Here is a 23,607-nt window from a genome sequence, read left to right on the forward strand (position 1 = left end):
TTTTAAGACTCCTATTTTACTTTTTAAAGTTCTGATTGATATACTGAGATAAAACTTGTTTAATAGGTCTAGAGCATGGAACCGAGCTACCTATGAATAACATATAGATACTTTTATATTTTTTGTTTAATCTTTGTAATTCAGAGATAATCTCTTAAGGGTGTTACTTGATAAATTAGATCATGATCAATTACATGAAAAATAGCATATTTACCTTGTGCAAATTCAAATGTCCCCCTCCAAATATATATTAACAACATTAAAACAGTTATTTAATGTATGACCCTTTTGCTGTTGGTCTTTTCCCACAGCAACCTCTATGCTATCCTCATTCATTATTCACTTACTGTATGCAATGGAATATGAAGAGGTACCTGCTACATTCAGCAGCACAATAGGTTGGTTCTATCTGGGCATAACTGGAATGTTCAACTTCAGCGGCAATCTAGCAGTTTATCATATGCATTAAAAATTAACTAGAGGGGCTAATAAAAGAGATTGTTGGAAAATGTTATGTTCATTCTATGGTGAAATCTGTTTCCATTCCAAATTAGAATGAAAAACCACAATTTCCTGCAGAACAAAAATTCTAGATTTTTTTTATTTAGAATCATCAAGATGTTTAGTTACAATAATATTGAAATACTAAATATAAATATAACAGTCAATATTTTAATATAAAAGTTGAAATGATAAAAGTTAAAATGAAAAATTGCAACATTATCAAAATGAAACAAGAAAGTCAAAAAAAAATTTTCAACTTTTTCCCCACTGAAAATGTTGTCAAAATCTGTATGTTCCTGCAAAACATTTAAATTCTGACAAAACTGCATTTTTGATGGAAAACTGTTCCCCTAAATTTTTTTTTGACCAGCTCTAGCTAATAACTAGTTGAGATACAGGATAATAGCAGGTGAAATTAAGTAAATATATCTCACTTGTCTGTGATGGCTTCTATCCTCACTTGGAAAGATGGTGACTTCTTTATGCGTCTTTGCAGAGTGAGAAAGTACTCTACCTCTACGTTACCTGTATTATCCTCTGTTCCACCTAACCACTGTTCCAAACTGTACTCTTGTCTACTGAGATGAGAGAACCTCCCACTAAACTCAGCCTGAAGACCCAATGATGAATGTCTCATGTTTTGTATGTTAAGCATTAAAATGTTAACTCCTTTCAACTTTAACAATATATACAATGATATCTAGAGTCTTGCTAAGAACTGCAAGATCAGCATTAGGAGAAGATTAAATCTTGGTGGACCAATCAAGACGACCATCTTCTAAGGCAGTGGTCACCAACCAGTAGATCGTAATCAACTGGTCTATCCTGGAGCCTCTGCTAGTCGATCGTGATCTCAGGCCACTAAAAGTCTGGCAGCACAGTGGGGCTAAGGCACACTCCCTGCCTGCCCAGGCTCCACACCACTCCTGGAAGCATCTGACATGTCTCTGCGGCCCCTGGGAATGTGGGGGGGTGGTCAGTCAGCTCCATGTGCTGCTGCTGCTCCCGCCTCCCCAGCACCACTCCCACAGTTCTTGTTGGCCACAGTTCCCAGCCAATGGGAGCTGTGGAGTCAGTACTGGGGGGGCAGTGGCAGCTGCAGTGTGTGGAGCCACCTGCCTCCAACTCCCGGGGCCGCAGAGTCATTCCAGCTGTTTCCGTGGGGCCAGGGCAGGCAGGAAGCCTGCCTTAGGCCCATTGCACCACTGACTGGGAGCTGCCTGTGGTAAGCGCCTCCTGGCTAGAGCCTGAACCTCGCACCCCCCCTGCACCTGACCCTCCTGTGCCAGCCTGGAACCTCCTGCTTCACCCAAACGCCCTCCCAGAGCCTACACTCCTCCACTCCTCCCACACTCCAATCCCCTGACCCAGCCCAGAGCCCCCTCCTGCACCCAAACTCCCTCATCCCCTCCTGCACCCCAACACCCTGCCCCAGGTTCAGTCCAGTGCCCCCTTCCACACTCCGAACCCCTCAGCCCCAGTCCAGAGCCTGCACCCCACTCCCTCAGCACAGCCCCCTGCCTCAGGCCAGTGAAAATGAGCGAAAGTGGGGGAGAATGAGCGACGGAGGGAGGGGGAAATGGAGTGAGCAGGGTGGGGCCGCGGGGAAAGAGTGGGGTAGATCCTGGGTTGATCTTAAAGTCAAAAAGTGATCTTGTGAGTAAAAAGGTTGGCGACCACTGCTCTGAAGCAAGTTAGCTAACCGTGGAACACATACAAACTGTACTCATTTGACAGTTGACCCTCCACATGCCACAAGATCAACAGCTTGGCATTATACAGGGTTGTTATAATGATGTTACAGCTGTGATGTGAACCAATGGATAACATGCCCAAGACTTTGCCGGAATTATGCTGGAACTATTGTAAATGATTATTTTTTCTGAAAGATGCATAACATGCCTTTTCACCTGCATAAGGGGAAATAATATATTTGATTTAGTTGCAGTATTTGTGAAAAATATGCAGTCTCTGCTTTAACAACTATTATTTTTTATTTATTGATGCTTTTCAGAGCTAAGTTTACAAGCCCAGCAGCAGATCTTCGTTCTCCCATCTCCTTCCTAAATTGGTCTAGGTCCCCTCTACAAAGGTAGGCCATATTAACTGCTCTCCCAAACATTTATTTTATTACTCTTCTAAAACGTTTTGAAGAGGGAGTGGTGTGTGTTCTAAAATATCATGGTTCTCAGTCTATGTTAAAGAGCAGGTTGAGCTGGGCAACCTTTTCATAATGCTGTCCCACCAAGTAGAATACTTCTTTAACCCAAATATAGAAACATAAACAGTCAGGATAAAAGTTATCATGACAAAGATTGCTTTGGTGTCTCTAGGCATAAGGATATATCTAAAATGTCAGAAAAGCAATCTTTCTTGTTTGATAATACAGACTACGGTCTAATACTTCTAATGTGGTACCACAAACATACACTCACACAGTATGTGCTCCAACCACAGGAATAAACCACATACATGAGAAGAAATATTTCTAAGAATTTCTGTTGTGAAAAGGATATTATAAGGTTAGGATTACACACTACATCCCCTCTCTTTCAACAGTCTTGATGGACTCCCATTTTCAATTTTATAATGGTGTTTTACAACACAATTAATTATAAGGCATTTTAATGCAGCTGAGACCATAACTTATATCAAACAGTGTTATAATTTAGAGTTCTATAAAGAGGTCAAAAGGTGCCTATTTTGACACAACACTTCTAAATATTTAAATCTACTAGCCTACTACTTGGGTCTGGAAAACAAATAATGCAGTCAATTTACAGTTTTTAAAATGGTTCGCTAGCTAAGTCTGCCACAAACTAGTGCACACATTTCAATGTCTTCCTACATTAAAAACATAAATTCCAAATGACAACAAAAACAAATTGCTATACTCGTCCTGGTTATGGTGAAATTTGACACAATTACCTACCCAACCATTCACTAAAGACCATTCACTAAAGACCATTCACTAAAAATGCAAAATCTATTATTTATTTGAGAAAACTAAAAAAAGAAACTTCAGAAGTCATCCAGACAGAGAAAAAAATCTTCAGCAAAGTGACTAAAAACTGCTAGAAAACAGTTAGTGAAAATGGGTATAATATGCAACAACATAATGAATTGAATTATATAATACCACAGATGATTTCAGAACTGTTGTCAGAGGACTGAGAGTAGGTGACAATTTAGTAGATTACCTCTGACAAACTGACAAAAAACTCACAGCACCTTCCCATAATACAAAAGCATTTTGCAAAGCATAATGAAATACCTGCATTAAAGAAAGAAATATATTTCTTCATACTGTGTATCTATATAGTATCTATCTATCTATTCAAAGATGTAGATATATTAGTGCAGGAGAATTCTGTACTCTCAGATGCACTTGAAATCATTCTATTCTTAAATTGACTGCATTATGTTTGAATTTGCCAGATCAATCAACCAATTTCTTTTATTGAGGGATTTATTGGTTTGAAGGTCAAAGACTTACATCATCCATAAAATCAATCAATGAGGATGAAGAAGAAGAAGAAAAGGAATCCTATTTAATGAACACAGCAGTAAAGAAACAGAAAAAAAAATGGATGAAGAGAACTATTCAGTAAAAATAAATAATGATACAGTGTTGCAAAAACAATTAAAGAAAAATGGTAAATGATTTTAATGCCAAGTAACAATTACATCAGTTAAAGTTGTAGAGTCTTTGTTAATTGCCTTTTGGTTTCTTAGACAGTTAATCCATAAACCATCCATAAAAAAAGCAGCCTAATGCTTTTTCTATCCTTCACTCAATAAAAACATTTCCAAATTCTGACAGAATTTTTGTATTAAAACCAACATCTGATAAATCATTAAAAGCAAATTATATGAACATCAGATGTGGAGAATTCATCAGAATGCAATGACTTTAGAAAATAGTGAATATGCATTAAAGAGGAGAGTAAAATTTTCAAACCTGTCTGTAACAATCATTATTTTTCTCCTTAAATTGTAGGGATCAAATTCTGCTGTACTAAAGATAATCATGGGCATCTTCTGTTGACATCTGTGGGAGCCATGAACAAATTCTAGAATAGGCTTTGATCTTAGGGGTAGCATCCTGGCCTAACTGAAGTCAGTGGGAATTTGGTCATTGACTTAAATAGAGCCAGAATTTAAGCCCTAATATTTTAAAGAAATTTTACATTGTTTGCTTTAGATAAATAAAAGAAGGTGTGAAATATATCTTTCCATTTTACGTTTTCTCGTCCAGTTTTTCTGTTTACCAGGATTTGATCTAAAAATTGCAAAGGAATTAAACAGTTTTACTTTAGTTTCACTCTGATTTTCTTGGACACATGCATGGTACCACTGATCTCAATGGTAGTGAGTATATCCAAAGGCAGAATTTAGCCCTTGGTTTACAAATTCCTATAAAAATGAATGGAGGATATGTAATCTGTGTTAGCTAAGTATTATTTTTTACAATGAAAGGTCATTTTAACTTCATCTTTCTTTTGGACTCTCACATTTCACCATATATGACCTTTAAAGAGAATGGACCATGATTACAACTATTCAAGAACAGGAAGAAGCATAGTAAAGCAAACAATTATCATAAATTGTTACTGTAACTTAAAATGATGTTCAAAATGCAGAAGGACAATGGGATTAAAAGATAGTATTAACTCCTAAGCAAGTATACACACAACCTGCATGACAGCAAGAATAAAACATTTCCATGATTGCCAAAGACATTCAAATGGCTGCACACTTACTTCAAATTGATCCAGAGTAGAGGTAGGAGCATTCAAAAATGCCAAGAAAGAATTCTGTGAGTCTTGGTGCTTTACACCTAGAAAACAGCAGCAAGTTTTTTAAGCTACAGAAAAATGACTGTTTCATGGAGGCCCTTTGTCTTGCTGAATCTGGTTATAGGTGGATCATCTAAAATTTATCATGGACTGTCACATCTGGTCTGCTACTCAGTACAACAGAAGGTACCTTTTTAACACACATGCAGAGAGTATACAGCATATGGTTAAATGTTCATTTCCCCAGACGTGTGTAATGCCAAGATGATACATTAGATATACTGCACATATGTATATAGGCTGTGTAATGCACAGATATCTAATGTGTATGCGTCCCTTTACAATGTGTTAATCCTGATTCACATACATGCATGTAACATGACTCATTTCACACCTTGTGTCAGTAGGATTTCTATATCCCAGGAGAGGTGCACCCCTGTGGGGTGCAGGTGGCCTTTGTGCTGCTGCCCTTCTCTAGAAATTCTGTCAGGATAAGGCAGCTTAAACTTGTGGGTGAGGTTCCTATTGGGAACCAGCCTAAGGGGAGGATCCACAGGGCCTGGAAACCAAATAATTCCGGGGGACAACTAATGAGATAACAGGGATGGGAGTGAGGTCAAAGGGTCAAACAAAGGGAACCCGATGAGGACACCAAGCAGAGAACCCCGGACAGTGCCCACTGCTCCTTGAAGATGTCAAGGGAGCCAGCAGACACCTCCCAGAGGAACTCTGTCCAGATGCGTGAGTGAATGATCAGAAATAGGCCCCACAGTCACAGGAGACCCCATTGGACAACCTCTTCTCCCTGGTTTTATAGATGGCCATTTTAGCCAGGGCCAGGAGGAGGCTGATCAGGAGGTCCTGTGGCTTTGTGGGGCCACGGATGGGGAATGCATAGATAGCTTGTGGGTGAGGTTCCAAGGAGATATGCCAGCGTTGATGGCAAAGGAAATATGCTGAATCAGCACTTAATCTGGGTTCCTTGACGGTGCCCCACGCCCAGCCAGCACCACCCACTTTTAAGTATTTGAGGACAGTTGAGCACCTAGTGTAGGTGTTGCAGATGCTTTATAAATGCAGTTCTACTCCTGGCGGTCTTTTCACCAGGAGGAGTCTACTCCCTATGAAGATACAGGGACTGGCACAACCTAGAGGTGAATCAAGCCCAGTATGTCTCATGTTTCTTCTTGACATTGTTCAGGTCCTTGTAATAAGCTCTAACAGAAATAAGATGACCAAAGAGTATGCCTGAATTGCTGTTTCCCCAAAAGATTTGTCATTACATCTGAGCTTCTCTTCTAAAATGCTGTGTGTGTGTGAGAGAGAGAGAGAGTGAGAGTGAAAGAGATCTGTTACATTACAGTTTCTTCTCTAACTAGGTCTTTTGTACTGGTGACCCCTTTCAAATAGCAAGCCTCTGAGTGTGATCCCTTCCTTATAAATTAAAAACACTTTTTTATATATTTAACACCATTATAAATGCTGGATGCAAAGCAGGGTTTGGGGTGGAGGCTGACAGCTCGTGACCTCCCACACGTAAGAACCTCATGACCCCCAGTTTGAGAACCCCTGAACTAGGATATCTTCCTGTCCACTCCATACCTATCTCACAATTAAAAATTAAATGTTGTAAGAAGGACTTTTCCTTCTAAAATATCAAATATACATTACTTCTCTATCAAAACTCCATAACCCAGACTGAATATATTTCTCAAAGGAGTTGTCATTCTATAAAATCAGTTTTTCCCTGTGTTATTTTCTCACCCTCCCAGGTTTCAGAATATACCCATCAAGTGCACAGGATGAATCTGCTAATCTAAATTACCCCTTCTTGGAAAACAATACTCAGGCACAGTGAGTTAATCTGCCACTATCACATAAAATGAATGCACTTGAATCCTCTGCAATGTTTATCTTTTAGTTATCAACATACTTCTACTTATAAGAGACAAATTAAAATATAATAAACAATATGGATTAAGGAGTGTTTCTCAGTAGATAAATATTTAAACAGTCCACATACAATGTTATGAATTTGCTTCTGGCAAAAGGATACTAATTACTTCTGACATTTTTTTTTAATCCAGGAAGTTTTCAAAGTAAGTTTTACAATCTTTCCAGAAATAGAATTAAACTCTCTCTATTAACACAAAAATGTAACACCGGAATACGCCAGATTTGGTAAACTATTAATTATAAATTCTTGTTTATGACTAATTACTGCAAGGTAGACTTGTTCAGCAGATTGATAATTAGTTTTTTGGGAGCATAGTACTTGTATACTGTTCATGAAGCTATAAATGGAAGGATAAACATATGGAAAAGAAGCATCAACAAGGACAAGTTTTCAAAAGCAATAAGCTAGCCTCAAATTCCCATTTTGCATCTCCATAAATATCAAGATTATATTTATTCTGAATATTAGTGTGAAGCATCAAGATGAGCAAGTATCAGTACTATAAATAATTTCCTCTTACCAGCTAATCAGCACCAGTCATTTCTGAATATTGTGAAGTACTCTTGGGCTGTCATAACTGTCACGCTGCACTCAGAGGCCTATCTACACTAGGTGAAAAGGAGTTGCAGACGACAACTGTTTGGAATGCCTGGAGATTGCAAACCCTATAAAATGCTTGAATCTAAGCATAACAAATTTTTGAGTTTTGAGAAAGTTTTGCGTTCTAACAACTAGTTGCTGCACCTAAGAAAGTGACATAAGATCTTTAATTCATGTCTGCCTGAAACAGTGCAATCTGCAATTGTTTCTTTCAGCCCGGATGGTAAGACACAAAAGTTACAGCTACACCAGGTAGCTGATTCTCCTAACTCCATCTCTCAATTACTCCTGGGGTAATTCTGCGCTACTGCGTGTGCACATATTTTAAAAGCTCTACAGATTTCAAATTTTTCACGCAGAAAAAAGCTTCTGCCAAAATGTTGCTGCAGTTCTGCCTTTTGCCCACCAGAGGGTGCTACGGCAATACAACAAAGTTGCAACTCCCCAAAGGAGGGAAGAGAGCGCTGCCTTCCCAGCCCTTGTCAGGCCCGGTCAGGAGACTGGGGCTCATAAAGGCTAGTGGGGGAGGGCAGACTGGGTCAGGGGCTGAATGGGAGGTGAAGAGTTACAGGGGGAAGGGAGGTGAAAAGACACAGGGGGAAGGGAGGTAGAGCTAGATAGGGACAGGGGAGTGGCTGGGTGAGGGCACAGACACACATGAGGACAGGGGCAGATGTACCTGATTGAGAAGGAGGGGCTAGGGGCCAGACAGGATCTGCATGGGGGAAGCTCCCTATCAATCCCTTCTTGCCCCCTCCCTCACCCCAAACCTGTTCCTTACTTTCCCCACCCACACACAACCACCCTCCAAGTTCACACCTGGCTCCTTCCCAGCAATTTACTTCCCTCTTCCTCAGCAACTCCGTTACCCGACTCCTTCCAGACCTTTGCTCTGCTTCTGAGGGGCATGGGAAATACGGTTCTGTAGTGTAGTTTAAATGAATTATTACTCAGAGTTCTGTATTAATATGCCTAGTAAGGAATCTGTCAAAAGAGATTTCCTGAATCTTTTTTGTCATCTGTATTATTACAGACATACCTGCTGACAGGTATTTTGAAATAAATTACTAAAAATAATTGAAACTGGTGTGATTATATTGTGTTATTTTGACAAATAAAATATGCAGAATTTTAAAATACTTTGTGCAGAATGTTTAATTTTTTGTTGCAGAATTTTTAATTTTTGGCACAGAATTCCACCAGGAGTACAGTCTCAATGCTCCAGCTTGTATTTGGAAATTACCCAAGAGAGTCTGCTCCCAGCAACACTGGTTCAATCACAGTAAGGCAAAAACTAGTAAATCGATTCTGTCCATGGCAGCATTGCTATGTGTAAGCAGTAATCTGCTGCAGGAAAAACCACCATTAAATGTTATCGATGCCCCTGCTATTGTTTCCTCTCTTAGTGTAGATGTAGCCAGATAATTCAGAAATGGAGAGTACCGACTGACTACACTGAAGTGTAAAAACCCTTAGCTACCAAAGAAAAAGTGTGTATTGAATATTCTGTACTACTAAGGGTTATATGGTGGTCAATTCTATATACAAGTAGAAAGAAAAATAATTTAGTTCAAATCAAAATGACTCTCATGCTTCAAGTGCACCAAGAAAATTCCAGAATATTATATAACAGATTCGCATATAATTGCTGCGGGTACATTTTACCATGCAATAGATGTATTAACATTTTAGATGTCAGAATTTCTCAGCATCATGGTTCTTGTATTTGCACCGCAAGATGACACTCTTAACTGATAAGATGTACCCACTACTGTGCAGTATGTTCTCATTTATTTTGACACCAGTTGCCATACCCTTTTCTGATCTAAGGTCTTCTGTCTCCTTTTTCAGTTTTGCAATTTCTGACAACAGTTCCAAGTTCTTCTTCTCTGACTCTTGAAGTTTACTTCAAAAAACAAAGAAACAAAAAATACAATTATTGAGAGCCAGCACTGCAAATTCTCTCTTTTTTGGTCCATCTTTGGATGTTATTTGGACTACTGTTTAGTTAAAATCAATGCTAGCCAAGTTGCGTTGTCAAACAAAGCATGATGTCATCAAATGAAAGGCTGAGTTCAGAATTTTGTTATGACTTGTTTAGTATGGGACCTTGGAAAAAGGAGTGAATAATTGGCTTTGTTTACCCTTTAGGTTGACCCATGCCTCTAATTTATGAACAACTGTGTGAACCCATGCCCTGGGAATGAGAAGAAAAGACCACATTTAAAAATGAACATAAAGCAGATCATTTCATTTGCTAATTCATTAAGTTGGTGCTGCTCAGGGACTGAACATTGGAAGTTTTTTCTGCTCAGTTATTCACAAAGCAGACCATAAAAACATTTTGGTAATATAATGCTCAGCTTAGTTTTCTCCTTATAAATTCTCTGATTCACAATCAAATAAATATTATTACTATACAATTCTACAGCACTTTTCATCCAATGAGCTCTAAGCACTTTTCAAATGCTAGTTATTCCTCTATCTTAAGGGTTTCATGCTGCTGCTTTTTAAGATAGGTTAGCTGAGGCTCAGAAAAATTGATTAATCCCAAATCACACAATCAGTGGTAGAGTCAAGCATTGAACTCCAAAGCTCTGCTCCCCAATTCTAGTCACTCGATTGCACTGCCTAAACATTCAAGGACTTTTTTATTCTATGAACAGGTTGATCAAAAACATGAAGAGGTCCAATTTCAACTTGATGTACACATTTTTACTCCTTAACTGTCATTAGTGTTAATGGGAATCGAGTGGCTAAATGCCTTGTACAGTGAGCTGAAGGTATACACTCATACCCATCACACACATTAAAATCAAATTTTGCCACAATTACACGACTTCTCAGCTCCAACCTCCCTACAGATCCAGCTAAGAGAGAAAATCATCACTTCTCTCTCATTTTGTGATTCACATATTAGATCTTTATTCCATTCACCACTATTGGTCCTTTCCATGTCTTATGTCTACTGTTTAGGTGCCTAGCTACTGTACTACAGGTATACATGCTTTATAAAGAGACTTCAACAGACAGGTTCATGCACATGTCTAATCTCCTTGTTTAGAGAAAAGGAATTCAAAGGCTTCTAAAAGTTACCAGTATGATACCTTTAAAACACATCATAGGGCATTTTTTCCAGCAGGACAGCCCAGGAAACTGAAGTCCGCCACTTTCCAACAGAATAGGGGCAGCATGGATAGTGGCAGTGCACATTTCTCTTACAATGAGCTCAGTCCTGAATTGGAGGGATCACTTTTAGGGATAAAAAAAGCTGTTCAGCCCTCATGCTTGCTCTGTCTTTAACCTCTCTGCTCAGGCTACCAACAAAGGGAATAATCAGTACCAATTTCAGTAGTGGATGTTGTGATGTGAGTGTTTGAACTGGACTCATGCCACCAAATTTATTTTCACAGGCTGCCAAGAAACTTCTATGGTACCAGCATTTGGTAACTTCTAACCTTGGCTGGATTGCAACTGATGACCTACAAGTGAAATGCCCCATTATTCCCAATTACTAATCCTCTGCTTTGGCCAGTCCCCCTAATCAAATGAATTTTGAAATTGAAGTAAAGCAGGGATCAGTGAAGCAGGGAAGAAAAGAATTCTTAAATCTCGATAGGCAGGCTTTATTCTTGTACAAATCAACATGCAGAAATTGATTTTGTCCATTCAATCCAATAAACCTGTCAATGGAGTAGAAAGGAATATATCTTTTGAGATAGACAAACAACAATTGCCTGTTACTCAGCCCCAAAGTTGTAAAATGTTTGTGGGAGAAATTATTTGGTGTATGAAAAGGTGCCAGCTGAAAGTCTAGAGAGAGTGCTCCAGTTTTTCACAGTACCTTTTCAGTTACTCACAGAATACAAAAGAATACGGTCTTGTTTTAGGTACAGCTATAAGAAACGAACATACCATTCATTATCAGATTTTGACAGACAAGATATTTAACACTTATAACTAAATGTTCTCTCCCCAGAAATCTTTGGCAAGCTATCATAGTGAAGTTCCAACAGAACCATTCAGTCTCACCATTCTGTAGAGATGCTGGAAGCTTTAACTTTATTTAACTCATCTTGAATGGCCTGTTTGGCTCGGATTTCTGCATCAAGGGCTGACTGCAGTTCCAGCCTTGCTGACATATCCAATTTAGCAAAGCGGCGCATCTTCCAGGGCATGTCCTATTAAAAACAAAACAAATAACCCAGAGAGAATGCAATTAATTTCAATATTATTACTTATTAATTATTATTATTATTATTAGCAGTAGTAGTAGTCGTCGTCCTCAGCCTATTATGTTCTTGATGTGAGAGCTCATCAGTCCAAAAAGGATTTTGGAAAGCCTCCAAACACATCATCTCTTTTTTCTCCTCAAGTTCTAAAAGAGGAAGATGACTGCCCCATGCTTTCATACTCTCACAACTTTGTGAACCATAGTCATTTACATGCAGGGATTCGAATTGCAATTATGGTAAGACTCACAGAAGGAAATGGCTCCTTCAAAGAGAATACTTTCCGTGATGTGACAGTGCGGATCTTTTTCACCTCTGCAGTTTTATGCAAACATCTTTTCAATACATTAATACAAGATTGTCTGTAACCATCTAAAAAAAATTACACATAAATCCCATTATAGAAGAGGTGTCATTCTATTAATTGACAACAGTTAAATTGTGGTGGTCATTTAATAGGAAAGAAAAATCCCTAAACTTGCAAGATCTCATGAGACAGCCTCTTTAGATAAATTAATATTGAATGCAAAACTGACAAGTATTGACACAAAGTCATAATTATTATTTTTTTTTTTACAAAATGTTTTTCGGTATGTTAAGTGTGATCCTTACGGTTGCTCTTGCACCCAAACTGGAGTTCCGCAGAGCCTCTAGTTCTTCTGTCATTTTAGAGGCCAAGGCTTGTAGATACCCCCTAGCATCCTTTTCATCACTCACCCTAAGTGCAAAAAAACAAAAAATAAAAACTATTAATTTAAAATAAACAAGGCAACCTCACTAATTGTAAAGGCTAAACCTTATGCGACTTTGCACAGTTAAATTATACAGTATATGCTACAAAGACAAAATGAAGATAAAGAAACCAAATATCAAAGCTTAAGAAAGCAAATAATAAATATCTGTCATGACCAGCATCATCTGACCAAAATATGGATTGTAACAATGAAATGCAGCAGTTTATTCTTAGACATCAAGTTAAAAATTAAATATACTACCACAAATTAACAGTTAGAGCATCCAAGCAACGTCAGGCTTAAGAGTTGTCTTTCTAATCCTTCCAAGATGTTATAACGGACTGCATTAGTGACATCAGACTCTTCCCCCAGTTCCTATTTAATAGCTGTTTCTTACAGTAGTTTATTAAACAGCCTAAGTGAGATGAGGGCATCTTATTCCCTGAATTTGCCTTGCATAAAGACATCCCTTCTGGTTCTGATCATGTCAACAAGAGTCTCCAAATTTCCTGCTCTTTGAAGATAAGAGCCTCACTGCATCTTCCAGAAGACAAGGTTGTATTTCAGACTCCACTCTCCACAGGCAGGTGAACCAAATTCTGTATCATCAAAGCCTACCCATGTTGTAGATAAGCAGGTCCCAGAAGGGATCAGAGCTAGTTTGGCACACCCCAACTGGTAACCCGGATGGAAAGGGCCACTGACTTTGAACATACAAATATATTTTGTCAGGAACATCCCCCAAGCAGTGGTCCCTAAACTCTGTAATGACCGTAACTTTTAGGGAAGGAGGAAATCTTGTTCCTCTATCCTACTTCTCTCCGTTCCGCCTCATACTACTGTTTATTACATCCCAAGTATTTTGGACCTGGAGAGAGACCGTGATCTAGAATGGTAAATCTGTTACCTGGCAGTTTCATTTCTGTGAATTCTCTCTCAGCCATCCCATCAAAGTAAGTCCGCTGGGTACCCACACAGTGGCTTCTTCAGGGTTCATGTACGTAGTTAATATGGTTGAATAAAGCATTATTGCTAAAAAGTTTAGGTTTATTCTACTAATAAGAATTTAGTGTTTCAATACAGCTTTGGAAGTATGCATTAGGAGTGAGGAGACAGAAGGGACAAGTACTGGAGTGCCATGGATAAGTCTGAGCTCCTTCCAGTATTTGCAGGAATAGAGGTGCAACTCAAATATTTTGGCCTGAGAAAGAGGTCATGATCCATGACCTAAATAAAAACACCCACGTGTTTTCCCCCCAGGTTATTTGGGGCATGCCGTACCCAAGGTGGCCTGTCCAACTCTGTTTGCCATGTCCAGTGAACACCATCATGAATTAAGTGAGACAGTATTCATTATGAGATTTTCACATGTGGCCTTGGAGTCCCATCGGGCTTGATATCAGCAGGATTTCCAGCACCCGTCCCTCTGGTGGCAAAGTTTTTACTGACATCTGTGGAGCATAGCAAAGCTCTCCAACTGAACAGTCTAGCAGCTCATTTTTGCCTGTACTCCAGCATCCAGAGATATGATAAGACTTGACTAATGGGGAAACCATTTGGTTCCCATCATTTTTTTTTATTTCCTTGGCAGAATGATAGTATCTGACTTCCTCTGCTGCTGCATCTGGGAAGACTTTTTCTTTGTATTCAAAACAAACTGTGATATTGACCATCAGGGCTGTCCCATCCTTGGCATATACAAGGTCTGGTTTTCTTAGTTTGCCTTCAGCAGTGTGCAGTTTTGGTTTCTGATATACAACCGACTCAAGCATTCACATTTCTTTTACCAAAATCTAACACAATTTATTATGCCTTTTGATGTGGACATCGTCCCAAAGAATGAGATAGAGATTCATATTTAGCAGAACAGTGTCTGCATTTCATGACTGAATTGTTTTTTCCACGCCCTGGGTATTCCCTGGTGGGATATATGTTTGCATTCAGTTTCAAAGCCATTAGAAACTGGCATTCCGTGAAACCCTGATGATAACTCATCCAGTCATCGCTGATCAGATCACTGCAGAAATGTTCGATTCCACTACCATGGCATGGTGGTTCCTTCCACCGGGAGAATTCTGCATCTCTTCAATTACAGGGATTGGGTACTTGACCCTGGGACCTGGCCTCTCCCACTCATTTAGTGTTTCATGGATGCTCTGTAGCATTCTGTTATTGTCAAAGGACAGAACTGGGTCTGTTATTGCAAGTACCATTTCTACCGTCCCACCTACTGCCAGGCAGAGTTTGCTGAACTCATCCTCAATACCACTAGTCAATGCAATGCTCCGAATTGTCACATCTGTGAAGTGTGCAATTCTATGTAACTACCTTGCCTGAACAGATGGTATGAGGCTAGCAAGTCTCATCACTCCCAGTCTCCCATTTCTGGATTTGGCATAAATGAATCTACTGCAGGTAGACGAAGCCACCAAATGATGGCCTTCCTAATGCTGTCACTGAGGGAAGAGCATAGGGTTCTCTTACAATTGGTGTGGTCTGCCAGACAGATAATTTGTGTTACGGTGAAGATTTTCAGTATGTCCAATTTTTGCGAAGGCCTGAGAAGTGCCCTGTCGATCCTCTTGAGCCAGGTGTCAAGTTTATCGGATAATGCTGGTTTGGAGAATCTGATCCACAGATCAGCCTTTACCCCCAAGGTATTTCTCAGACTTGCCTGGTCTTATGTTCAGCCCATCTGTGTCACTCTTCCATGCATGGGCGGGGGTGAACCCCCACTTTGGGGAGGCTAGCCCACCAGCCCACCCCTTCCACCCAAGGCCCTTACCCCCACAAGCCGGAGCCCCAAAACCCCATCTGCCTAAGAGGAGAAGCCCTGAGGGGCCCCCCCATGACTGGAGGAGCCCTGGTCCACCTCTTCACTCCAGCTACAGCGGCCTGAGCCGCTGGCCTCCCTGACCCACTGCCCCCCATCCTCGGAGCGCCAGGCTAAGTTGCCAGCCCCCTGGAATGCCAGGCCAGCCCCAGCACCAGGCTGAGCCACCTTTCCCCCTGCCCCCGATGACCCCCTCAGCCGAGTCACCGGCCCCCCCGCCAGTGCAGGGTTGAGCCACTAGCCCCAGCACCAGGCCAAGCTGCCAATCACTCGAGTGCTAAGCTAAGCCACCGACCCCCCCGACATCCCCTCCAGCTGAGCCACTGCTCCCTCCTTCCCCCGCCAGCACCAGGCCAGCCCTAATATCAGGCCAAGCCACTGGCCCTCCCACACCTGATGACCCCTCCAGCCATGTGGCCGCCCCCCCCCAAGCTCTGGGCCAAGCCACCTGCCCCCCCTCCTTACCCACTAACCCCCGCCAGAACCAGGCCAGCCCCAGTGTCAGGATGAGCTGCCCCCCCCCAACCTCTGGCAGCCTGCCCAGCCGAGCCATCAGCCCCCGAGTGTCAGACCAGCTCCATTGCCCAGGCTGAACCGCCAGCCACCCCCACCCCTGAAGGCACTCCCCAGCCAAGATGCTGGCCCTCACCAACAGCATCAGGACAAGCTGCCAGCCCTCCAAGCGCCAGACCCCCTCGCCCCGAAGGCCCCCACCCGGCCAAGCTACCGGACCCAGCACCTGGCTGAGCCTCCTCACTTCTCCGCTCGCTGCTGGCTCTCCACTGGCTTTCTGCATCCCTCCTCACTCCCCTGTCACCAAGGAGGAGTGTCATTTGTTTGAATGACTTAAGGATTTTGTTCTATGGTATGTGGAAGAACATCGCTGACGCAGATTGCAAGCAATACGTGAGATTAAAAATACACAGATGTTAAATAATCACGTTTTCTTATTTTTGTTACTAATTTAAAACAAAGAATTTAAAGACCCAGTTTGCTTGTCACTGTTTATGAAGTCTGTTTACCCTATGCATTTCCCTCAGCTCAGACAGTAAAAACGATTTCAGTCATTTGTTTTATGTTGTCTGTACTTTCTGGTTCTTAGCATTGCAAAGTTGGGACTGCAAAAATGGCAGAAGAATGTTTAAGAGAAAGTGTTTCAGTTGAAGCTTAATTGTTTTTAAATTTTTGTTTTTAGAAAAATCTATATTTAAGGCCAAGGTTTGCATGGATAGCATCCCTTGGATCAGAAAATAGCTAAAGTGGAAGATAAATATGAAATATTTGCTCCAATTTAGTGCCCTGCTATCCCTCTGATAACCAGTAGGTGGCAAACGGCTCACAATGATTGAACCATCTTCAAACTAGTGTTGTGTGACCTCAGAAGCTCTTGAACTTGTTTTAGGCCTAATAGAGACCTGTCAAAGTCTTACTCTCCCAGGTCTCCCATTTCTTCCCGCAGCCCCTTAACAAATGTAGATTCTTTTGGATTACTGAATGTACCTTCTTTCTCTTTTACTAAACAATTTGATTATCAATCTTTTTCATATATAACAATGTCCCTTTTACACTGCTTGGACCGGCAAGTCTTTTTTTTATCATTTCATTTTCTTAAAAGTTAAAAAGAACAAGGGTTTGGTTTATACCTATCAATCCAAGAGAATTTGGGAAAATAGGGAGAATAAAAACTTTTGTGAGGTAAAGTTTCACTTCTTACCTCAAAAATAATACATCTGAGAAAAAAATTTTCGATAGTGATATTTTAAAATTCTATTACTCTTACATTTTAAATCAATTAGCAAAACTTCTGCTGAGATTCAACTTCCATTCAGACGCCTAAAGCCTGATCCATAACGCATGCATGCTTTCTACTGAGAACAAAGGGATCTGAGATTCAAGTAGCTGCTTTGGGACTTTTTTCCCTTTCATTTTTAACAAAAAGTCCTGAAAACACTTATTAGGACTGAGTGCTTGGTTTCTAACTAATAACATCCAGACTGCACCACAAATATCAGGTAAATCTTCTAGTTATTATTTGTATTACAGTGGTATCTACACACCCCAACTGAGACTGAGACCCCATTGTGCTAGATACTGTACAAAGACTAGGAGACACTACCTACCTCAAGTAGCTTACAGTATAGACAGACAAGATATACCAAAGGTGAGACAAGTATTGTTCCCATTTTACAGATAGAGAACTGAAGCACCAAGAGATTAAGTGACTTGTCCAAAGTTACAAAAAATAAACAAACCTGCAGTTGAGTCAGGAACTGAAGCTAAATTTTCTAAGGTTCACTCCACCTGTTTTCTCTTTGATTGAATGTGTTTTAATGAGAAATCAAAGAAGTCCTGAGCTGGGTGAACTAAACATTTTAAATACAAGCCTTACCCTTCTTCCCAGAGCATAACTTGAGTTTCAATGGGAGAAAATGAAAGAAAGGTTTGGCATTCTGAAGTCTCTGGTCTCCTTCAAATATCATTTTATGAGTCCATATGTACCTTCTAAATGAGATAACCTGTCCATATACTGAAAGTAAGAGGCTTAAGACAAAAGGCTTTCATTTTAATTTCAGAAGTAGAGAAAAGGCCACTTCTGATACCTTAAAGAACAGATTTACAGCAGAGAAAGTTTGCTATGTAATATTATGTGGAAGTTGAGATCTAGCTTTTGTAAAAATCTTTGCACCATACCTACGTTTTTCTGAAGTACTGCATATTTTCCAGTCCTTCACCAAGTACAGTGGAACCTCGATTATTCAATCTAATTGGGATCAGAGCAAGTTCAGATAACCAAAAAACTGGATAAACTGGAGAATGGGTGGCAGGGCTTGAGCTGTCAGCCCCGCGCATGGCAGGGCTTGGGCTGACATCAAGAGCCCCAGCTGCTCGGGCTGACAGCTTGAGCTCTGCCATTGTCAGCCCTGGACAGCTGGTGGTTCGGTTAATACGGAGAGCTGGATAATGGAGGCTCAGATAAACAGGGTTCTACTGTATTATTACTGATAATGAATACTAATAAATACAGTCATGCTATACTGTATAGCACCTTTTATCCAAAAGGCTCAAAGCACATTAAAAACTTCACATTAGAGAATTAAGCTTCTCACACCTGTGCGGTAGATACGACACTCATGTTACAGGTGGGCTCACTAAGGCACAGACATGTTAAGTGCCTTGCAAAATCACTCAGTGAATCAACAGCAGATTGCTGCTCATCTCCTTTCTGCCACAGGCCTGAAGCACAGTATCCCTGGCTATTTGAAAGTGTGGTGTTTAAAAGTGACTGCATTAGCATTAGATGTAATGAGTCCTTTTCCTGGTACCTAAGGAGAAAATTTATAGTTGACTATATAAGTCTCATGTTTTCTTATTCTTGTCAAGGATTGGAGTGGTTTGAATAATATTGGCTTGTCAATCTAAGAACTCCATTAAGGGGCTGGATGGTCTGTGAAGGTCTGCCACCAGCATGTTAGAGTAAACAGGGTCAAGGGCAAGTGACAATTACTTGCATGCTATAACTACTGAGAGAGGGAAGAACACATTAGGATGGTTCAAGGAGGTATCAACTGTGAGTAAAGGGGTGAAATGAACAGAATAAATTGTGAGTTCAATACCAGAGCAAACTTCCTGACAGCGATCTTTATTAAATTGTGGCAAAGCATCTCAAGGGAAGTGATGGAAATCCAACTGCTTGTGCTATTTAAAACTAGGCTGGAAATAATCCTGTAAATATTGTAGGGAGCAACAATGTATTGGCTGTGGAGATGATCCAGGTGACCCGATAGGTGTTTCCGTTCTCTAATTTCTATGATTCTGTCATAACTTTAGCACTGAAGAAAGCTGCTGGTTTACACCTTTTATTGAGGGGTGGGGAGCATGCATGTAATTTAGAAAGAAAACTATCAAATTTTTGGAGGCAGCTTACCACTCCACCTTCACTTCTGTCAGCTATGAGCTACTGTGGGTGCCAGAATAAGAAACATGGAGACGTGGATTGAAACTGCAACTGGCTGAGAAAAAAATTAAGAACTTGAAGATAGCCAAACTAGATCTTCTTTTTTGAATATGAAGAGATATTTTCCTCTCAAAACACATACAGTTCCCACTGATGTTCAAGAGGACTCCAGGTATGTATTCAGAGGGATATATCTCCAACAGAGCATCTCATTTTAGTATGCAGCACAGAACTCTAAGGAGAAGAGAAGGATGCTACAAGATTATTTAAGTAACAAATGGAAGAGGAAAGGTACAAACAGCACAAATTGAGTAAAGACATGGTGGCTGAGCACTGCTGAATGAATGCTGTTGGGTGTCCTCAGGATGGAAAAAAAAAAAATCCAAAGTTGTGTAGGCATTAAGAATATGAATGTAGATAGGCTGCCTGGGCCTCCTTACTGGTCATAGAAATGTGGAGCTGGAAGGGACCTAAAGAAGTCAAGTCCAGCCCCCTGTGCTCTGGCAGGACCAAATAAGCCCAGACCTTCGTATAGTTTAGCAAATAGGAGTCTAACTTTGGTTCTAAAAGTTTTATAGTTTAAATACCATTGATGTTTTGTTTTCCTTTAAAAAAAAAAGCACACACACATTTTCAGACTACATAGTTTTCTTTGGGTCTGACCTGATTATTTGCATTCATGCCACTATCATAGGTCTCAACAAGAGTAGTACTTCTTCAAAAACATTAACATAGTAAAAAAAGCAAACAGAGAAGGACAAGAGGGAGGAGACGAGAAATAATGGCTTGCTTGATAATTACACGCAAAAGTTTTATCCATCTAAAAGGTCAAGTAAAACAATACACAACTATCTCTGACTTTTCTTCCTTCACAGCTCTCAAGTGTTGGTTTACGAAGGCTTTGGACAACACGCTAATTCTATTGGGTTTGGTTACTCTGATCATTTAACTAGGTCACCATACCTTTTGTTTAAAAAAAAAAACAAAACAAAACTGATAATTTTACTTATAATGACCGAGCTTTTTCGTCTTCTGTTTTGATTTTAACTGTACAAATAGTTCTGATCAATTCTAAAACAACAGACTTCATCTGAATGGTTTTACTGCATTACTGGTTTCTGTAATTCTGGCATAGAGTCTACTACACTCACATTTGCATGAGAGATTTGGAAATGTGACAAAATGTTTGAAAAGAACATCCACAGATTAGGCTGCTTTGATTTTTTTAATCTCTACCTCTGTGAAAACGATGCCTTCAGAGAATATGGACCTGACTACATGGGGCCGAATTATGTACATTCATGAAGCAAACTACATGGCCTGGAAAATGTCCAGAGTTCCAGGGCCCGACTTTTTTTTTGATAGGCATTGAGTGGTCATATTCAAAAACCAAAGCTTTGTCCAAATATGGACAATAAATTACACTGATGTCAAAACACTGTCAACCTAACCAGGTTTCCTTAAAAAGGCAATGTTGACCCATTTTTGCTTTGACACGCAAAAAAAAGAAAAGTCAGATTACTCAGCTGCTACAAGATGAGCCAAAATGGGGGGGAAACAGCTTAAGAAATAACAACAAAAAATTAGTGTAAGATACTGAAATCCCCTCAAAGTGACTGATACGTAGAAATGTTTGGATACAAATTGCTTTCACATAAGTTAAACATCACAATGGGCCAAAAAAGAAAAAATATTTTAAAATAAGTAAGTAATACCCAGCAACATTTCTTTCCATTAACAGTTTAAACTCAGACTTGTATTTTCCCCTCAGTGTTCTAGAAAGAGACAGGAACCATTATAAATACAACATGACAGTTTGATGACAGTATTATTGGGGGGTTCACTCCAATGAAACTTCGTACTTGTTAACCCTAAGTGCTCGAGCTTTAGGAATTGTTGCTCCCTTGTAAAACTGCATATGAATTGCACTGAGTTTGTTTTACTCTCCCACACATAAACTAGCCCACAGGAGTCAGTATTGAAGGAAAAATTATACAACTCCTCCCAGCCTCCTTAGCCCCTTTTTGGAAGAGTGAGCTAAACAAATGATTCCTTTCAACATTCTCCTAAAGCCACAAGTCACACCCAATGGCTATGATTCTTTGGTGCTTAAACAGTTGCAGTTTTAAGGACAACTTTTGCTCTTAAGGAGGAACAAGGTTTTCTAAAGCCTGAACATAAGGAAACATCCAGGAAATAACCTAGCTCAAACCTAGACAGTTGTGAGATTGCACCAAGAGAGTCTGGGTTTCCTGACGCAACATGCTAATAATGAAAATGCATTAGCAGCCCTGCCCCACAACTGCCTTGTGCCAAGGAGCTCTGCCGTGACTGGGTACTCACCACTGGATGATCTCAGTAATTTGGGCCTCCCAGTGTGCCACAGATTCCTTTTTATCTGCCAGGTCTCTCATTTCTTCTTCTAGCTGTCGGTTGTTCATACTTAGCCTCTCAAACATGGTGGTGAGCTGAAAGAGGATTAAAAAAACACATTTAATCTATAAAGAGCTGTAACTTAACCCTCTTGCTCACCTACCTGATCAAGGAGTTTTGCCTCCCTGTGCCACATCCCTAGGCGCCCGCTTTAAAAATCAGTATCACCTATCAGAATAAACTGCAAGTGACAACAAAGGCTGAAACATTTTCTTCTCATGTCCAAAGTTAGGCTGATTTTGAGAATTACAATCTTGTGACATTTCGGACATATCTTAAGAGTTTGATCTTGCACAGTATAGGTGTGTAGTGTTGCGTGTAGAAGCACAACATTAAAAGAGTTGAGCAAGACAGGGTGTGCAAGAGAGTCCGATCCTGTCTTACAACTCTGCTAGACAGCCACCAAGTTATTCCTGCTTAGTAGCAGGAGTGAGGCCTATAAGGGGAATGTACCACTGTGTCTCATCAGACACTCCCATTCTCTGCTCACCCCAATCTCTTTTTTACCTTGCACATTTATAGAGTGGGATTCATCTTGCAATTTACTACAATTCTCCAAGACCTTTTCTACACAGAGCCGTTGCCAGTACAACTGTGCTGGCATAGCTAGGCCAACAGAGTCTCCTAAAGTAGAATAAATCAGCAGGAGTTCTTCTGCCAATATAGCTACATACCACCTTTCTGAATGGCATTAGCTATGCTAATCCAAACAGTCATCTGTTATCATAGTTGTGTCTACATTAGGGATTTTGCCAGCATAGATAATACAGTTCGGGTGTATAATTTTTTCACACTCCAAGCTGACAGCTACGCTGGCAAAATTTTGTGGTATAGACCAAGCATAAATAGAGGAATATACCCAGTGGTTAACCTTCCTTTCCGCCATACAGGTTCTATTCACATATGTACACCCTGCAAGATCAAGGCCATAATTGGTTTGTGTTAAAATCGGGGATCAAGGACAAATTAGACTACATAATTATTCGTATAGGTCAAATTTGGACCAGAGACTATGCAGGCTTGAATCTACCATAGAGTAAAGACGGTTACTCGCCTTTGTAACTGTTATTCTTCGAGATGTGTTGCTCATATCCACTCCAGTCAGGTGTGTGCGCGCCGCGTGCACGTTCATCGGAGAAACTTTTACCCAACACTCGGCGGGTCGGCTGGGCGCCCCCTGGAGTGGAGCCGCTATGGCGCCGGATATATACCCCAGCCGACCCGGCCACTCTTCAGTTCCTTCTTGCCGGCTACTCTGACAGTGGGGAAGGAGGGTGGGTTTGGAATGGATATGAGCAACACATCTCGAAGAACAGTTACAAAGGTGAGTAACCATCTTTTCTTCTTCAAGTGATTGCTCATATCCATTCCAGTCAGGTGATTCCCAAGCCTCACCTGGGCAGAGAGGTCGGAGTGAGATGTGGCAGTATGCAGAACCGCTGCGCCAAAGGCTGCATCATCTCTAGATTGCTGGACCAGCGCGTAGTGCGAGGTGAAGGTGTGGACCGATGACCAGGTCGCTGCACGGCATATCTCCTGGATAGGCACGTGCACCAGGAA

The 23,607-nt window shown here is 40.6% G+C and overlaps 2 protein-coding genes across 5 annotated transcripts in view; one reads left to right on the plus strand and one right to left on the minus strand.

Moving 5' to 3' along the window:
- XDH (xanthine dehydrogenase) overlaps positions 1-23,607 on the plus strand; it is an 855,537-nt gene that overhangs the window by 391,823 nt on the left and 440,107 nt on the right. The window lies entirely within an intron of this gene.
- The window catches only part of CDC42BPA (CDC42 binding protein kinase alpha), a 362,571-nt gene that overhangs the window by 57,415 nt on the left and 281,549 nt on the right, over positions 1-23,607 (minus strand). For all 4 annotated transcript variants that reach the window (XM_050948407.1, XM_050948405.1, XM_050948404.1 and 1 more), the window contains exons 17-21: positions 21,958-22,082; positions 12,705-12,810; positions 11,893-12,041; positions 9,675-9,766; positions 5,268-5,344 (exon numbers count right to left, since the gene is read on the minus strand). In XM_050948407.1, coding sequence (XP_050804364.1) covers positions 5,268-5,344; positions 9,675-9,766; positions 11,893-12,041; positions 12,705-12,810; positions 21,958-22,082 — 549 coding nt within the window. The remainder of the gene's footprint in view (positions 1-5,267; positions 5,345-9,674; positions 9,767-11,892; positions 12,042-12,704; positions 12,811-21,957; positions 22,083-23,607) is intronic.

This window comes from Gopherus flavomarginatus, chromosome 4 (assembly GCF_025201925.1).
Source record: "Gopherus flavomarginatus isolate rGopFla2 chromosome 4, rGopFla2.mat.asm, whole genome shotgun sequence".
Classification (NCBI taxonomy): domain Eukaryota; kingdom Metazoa; phylum Chordata; order Testudines; family Testudinidae; genus Gopherus; species Gopherus flavomarginatus.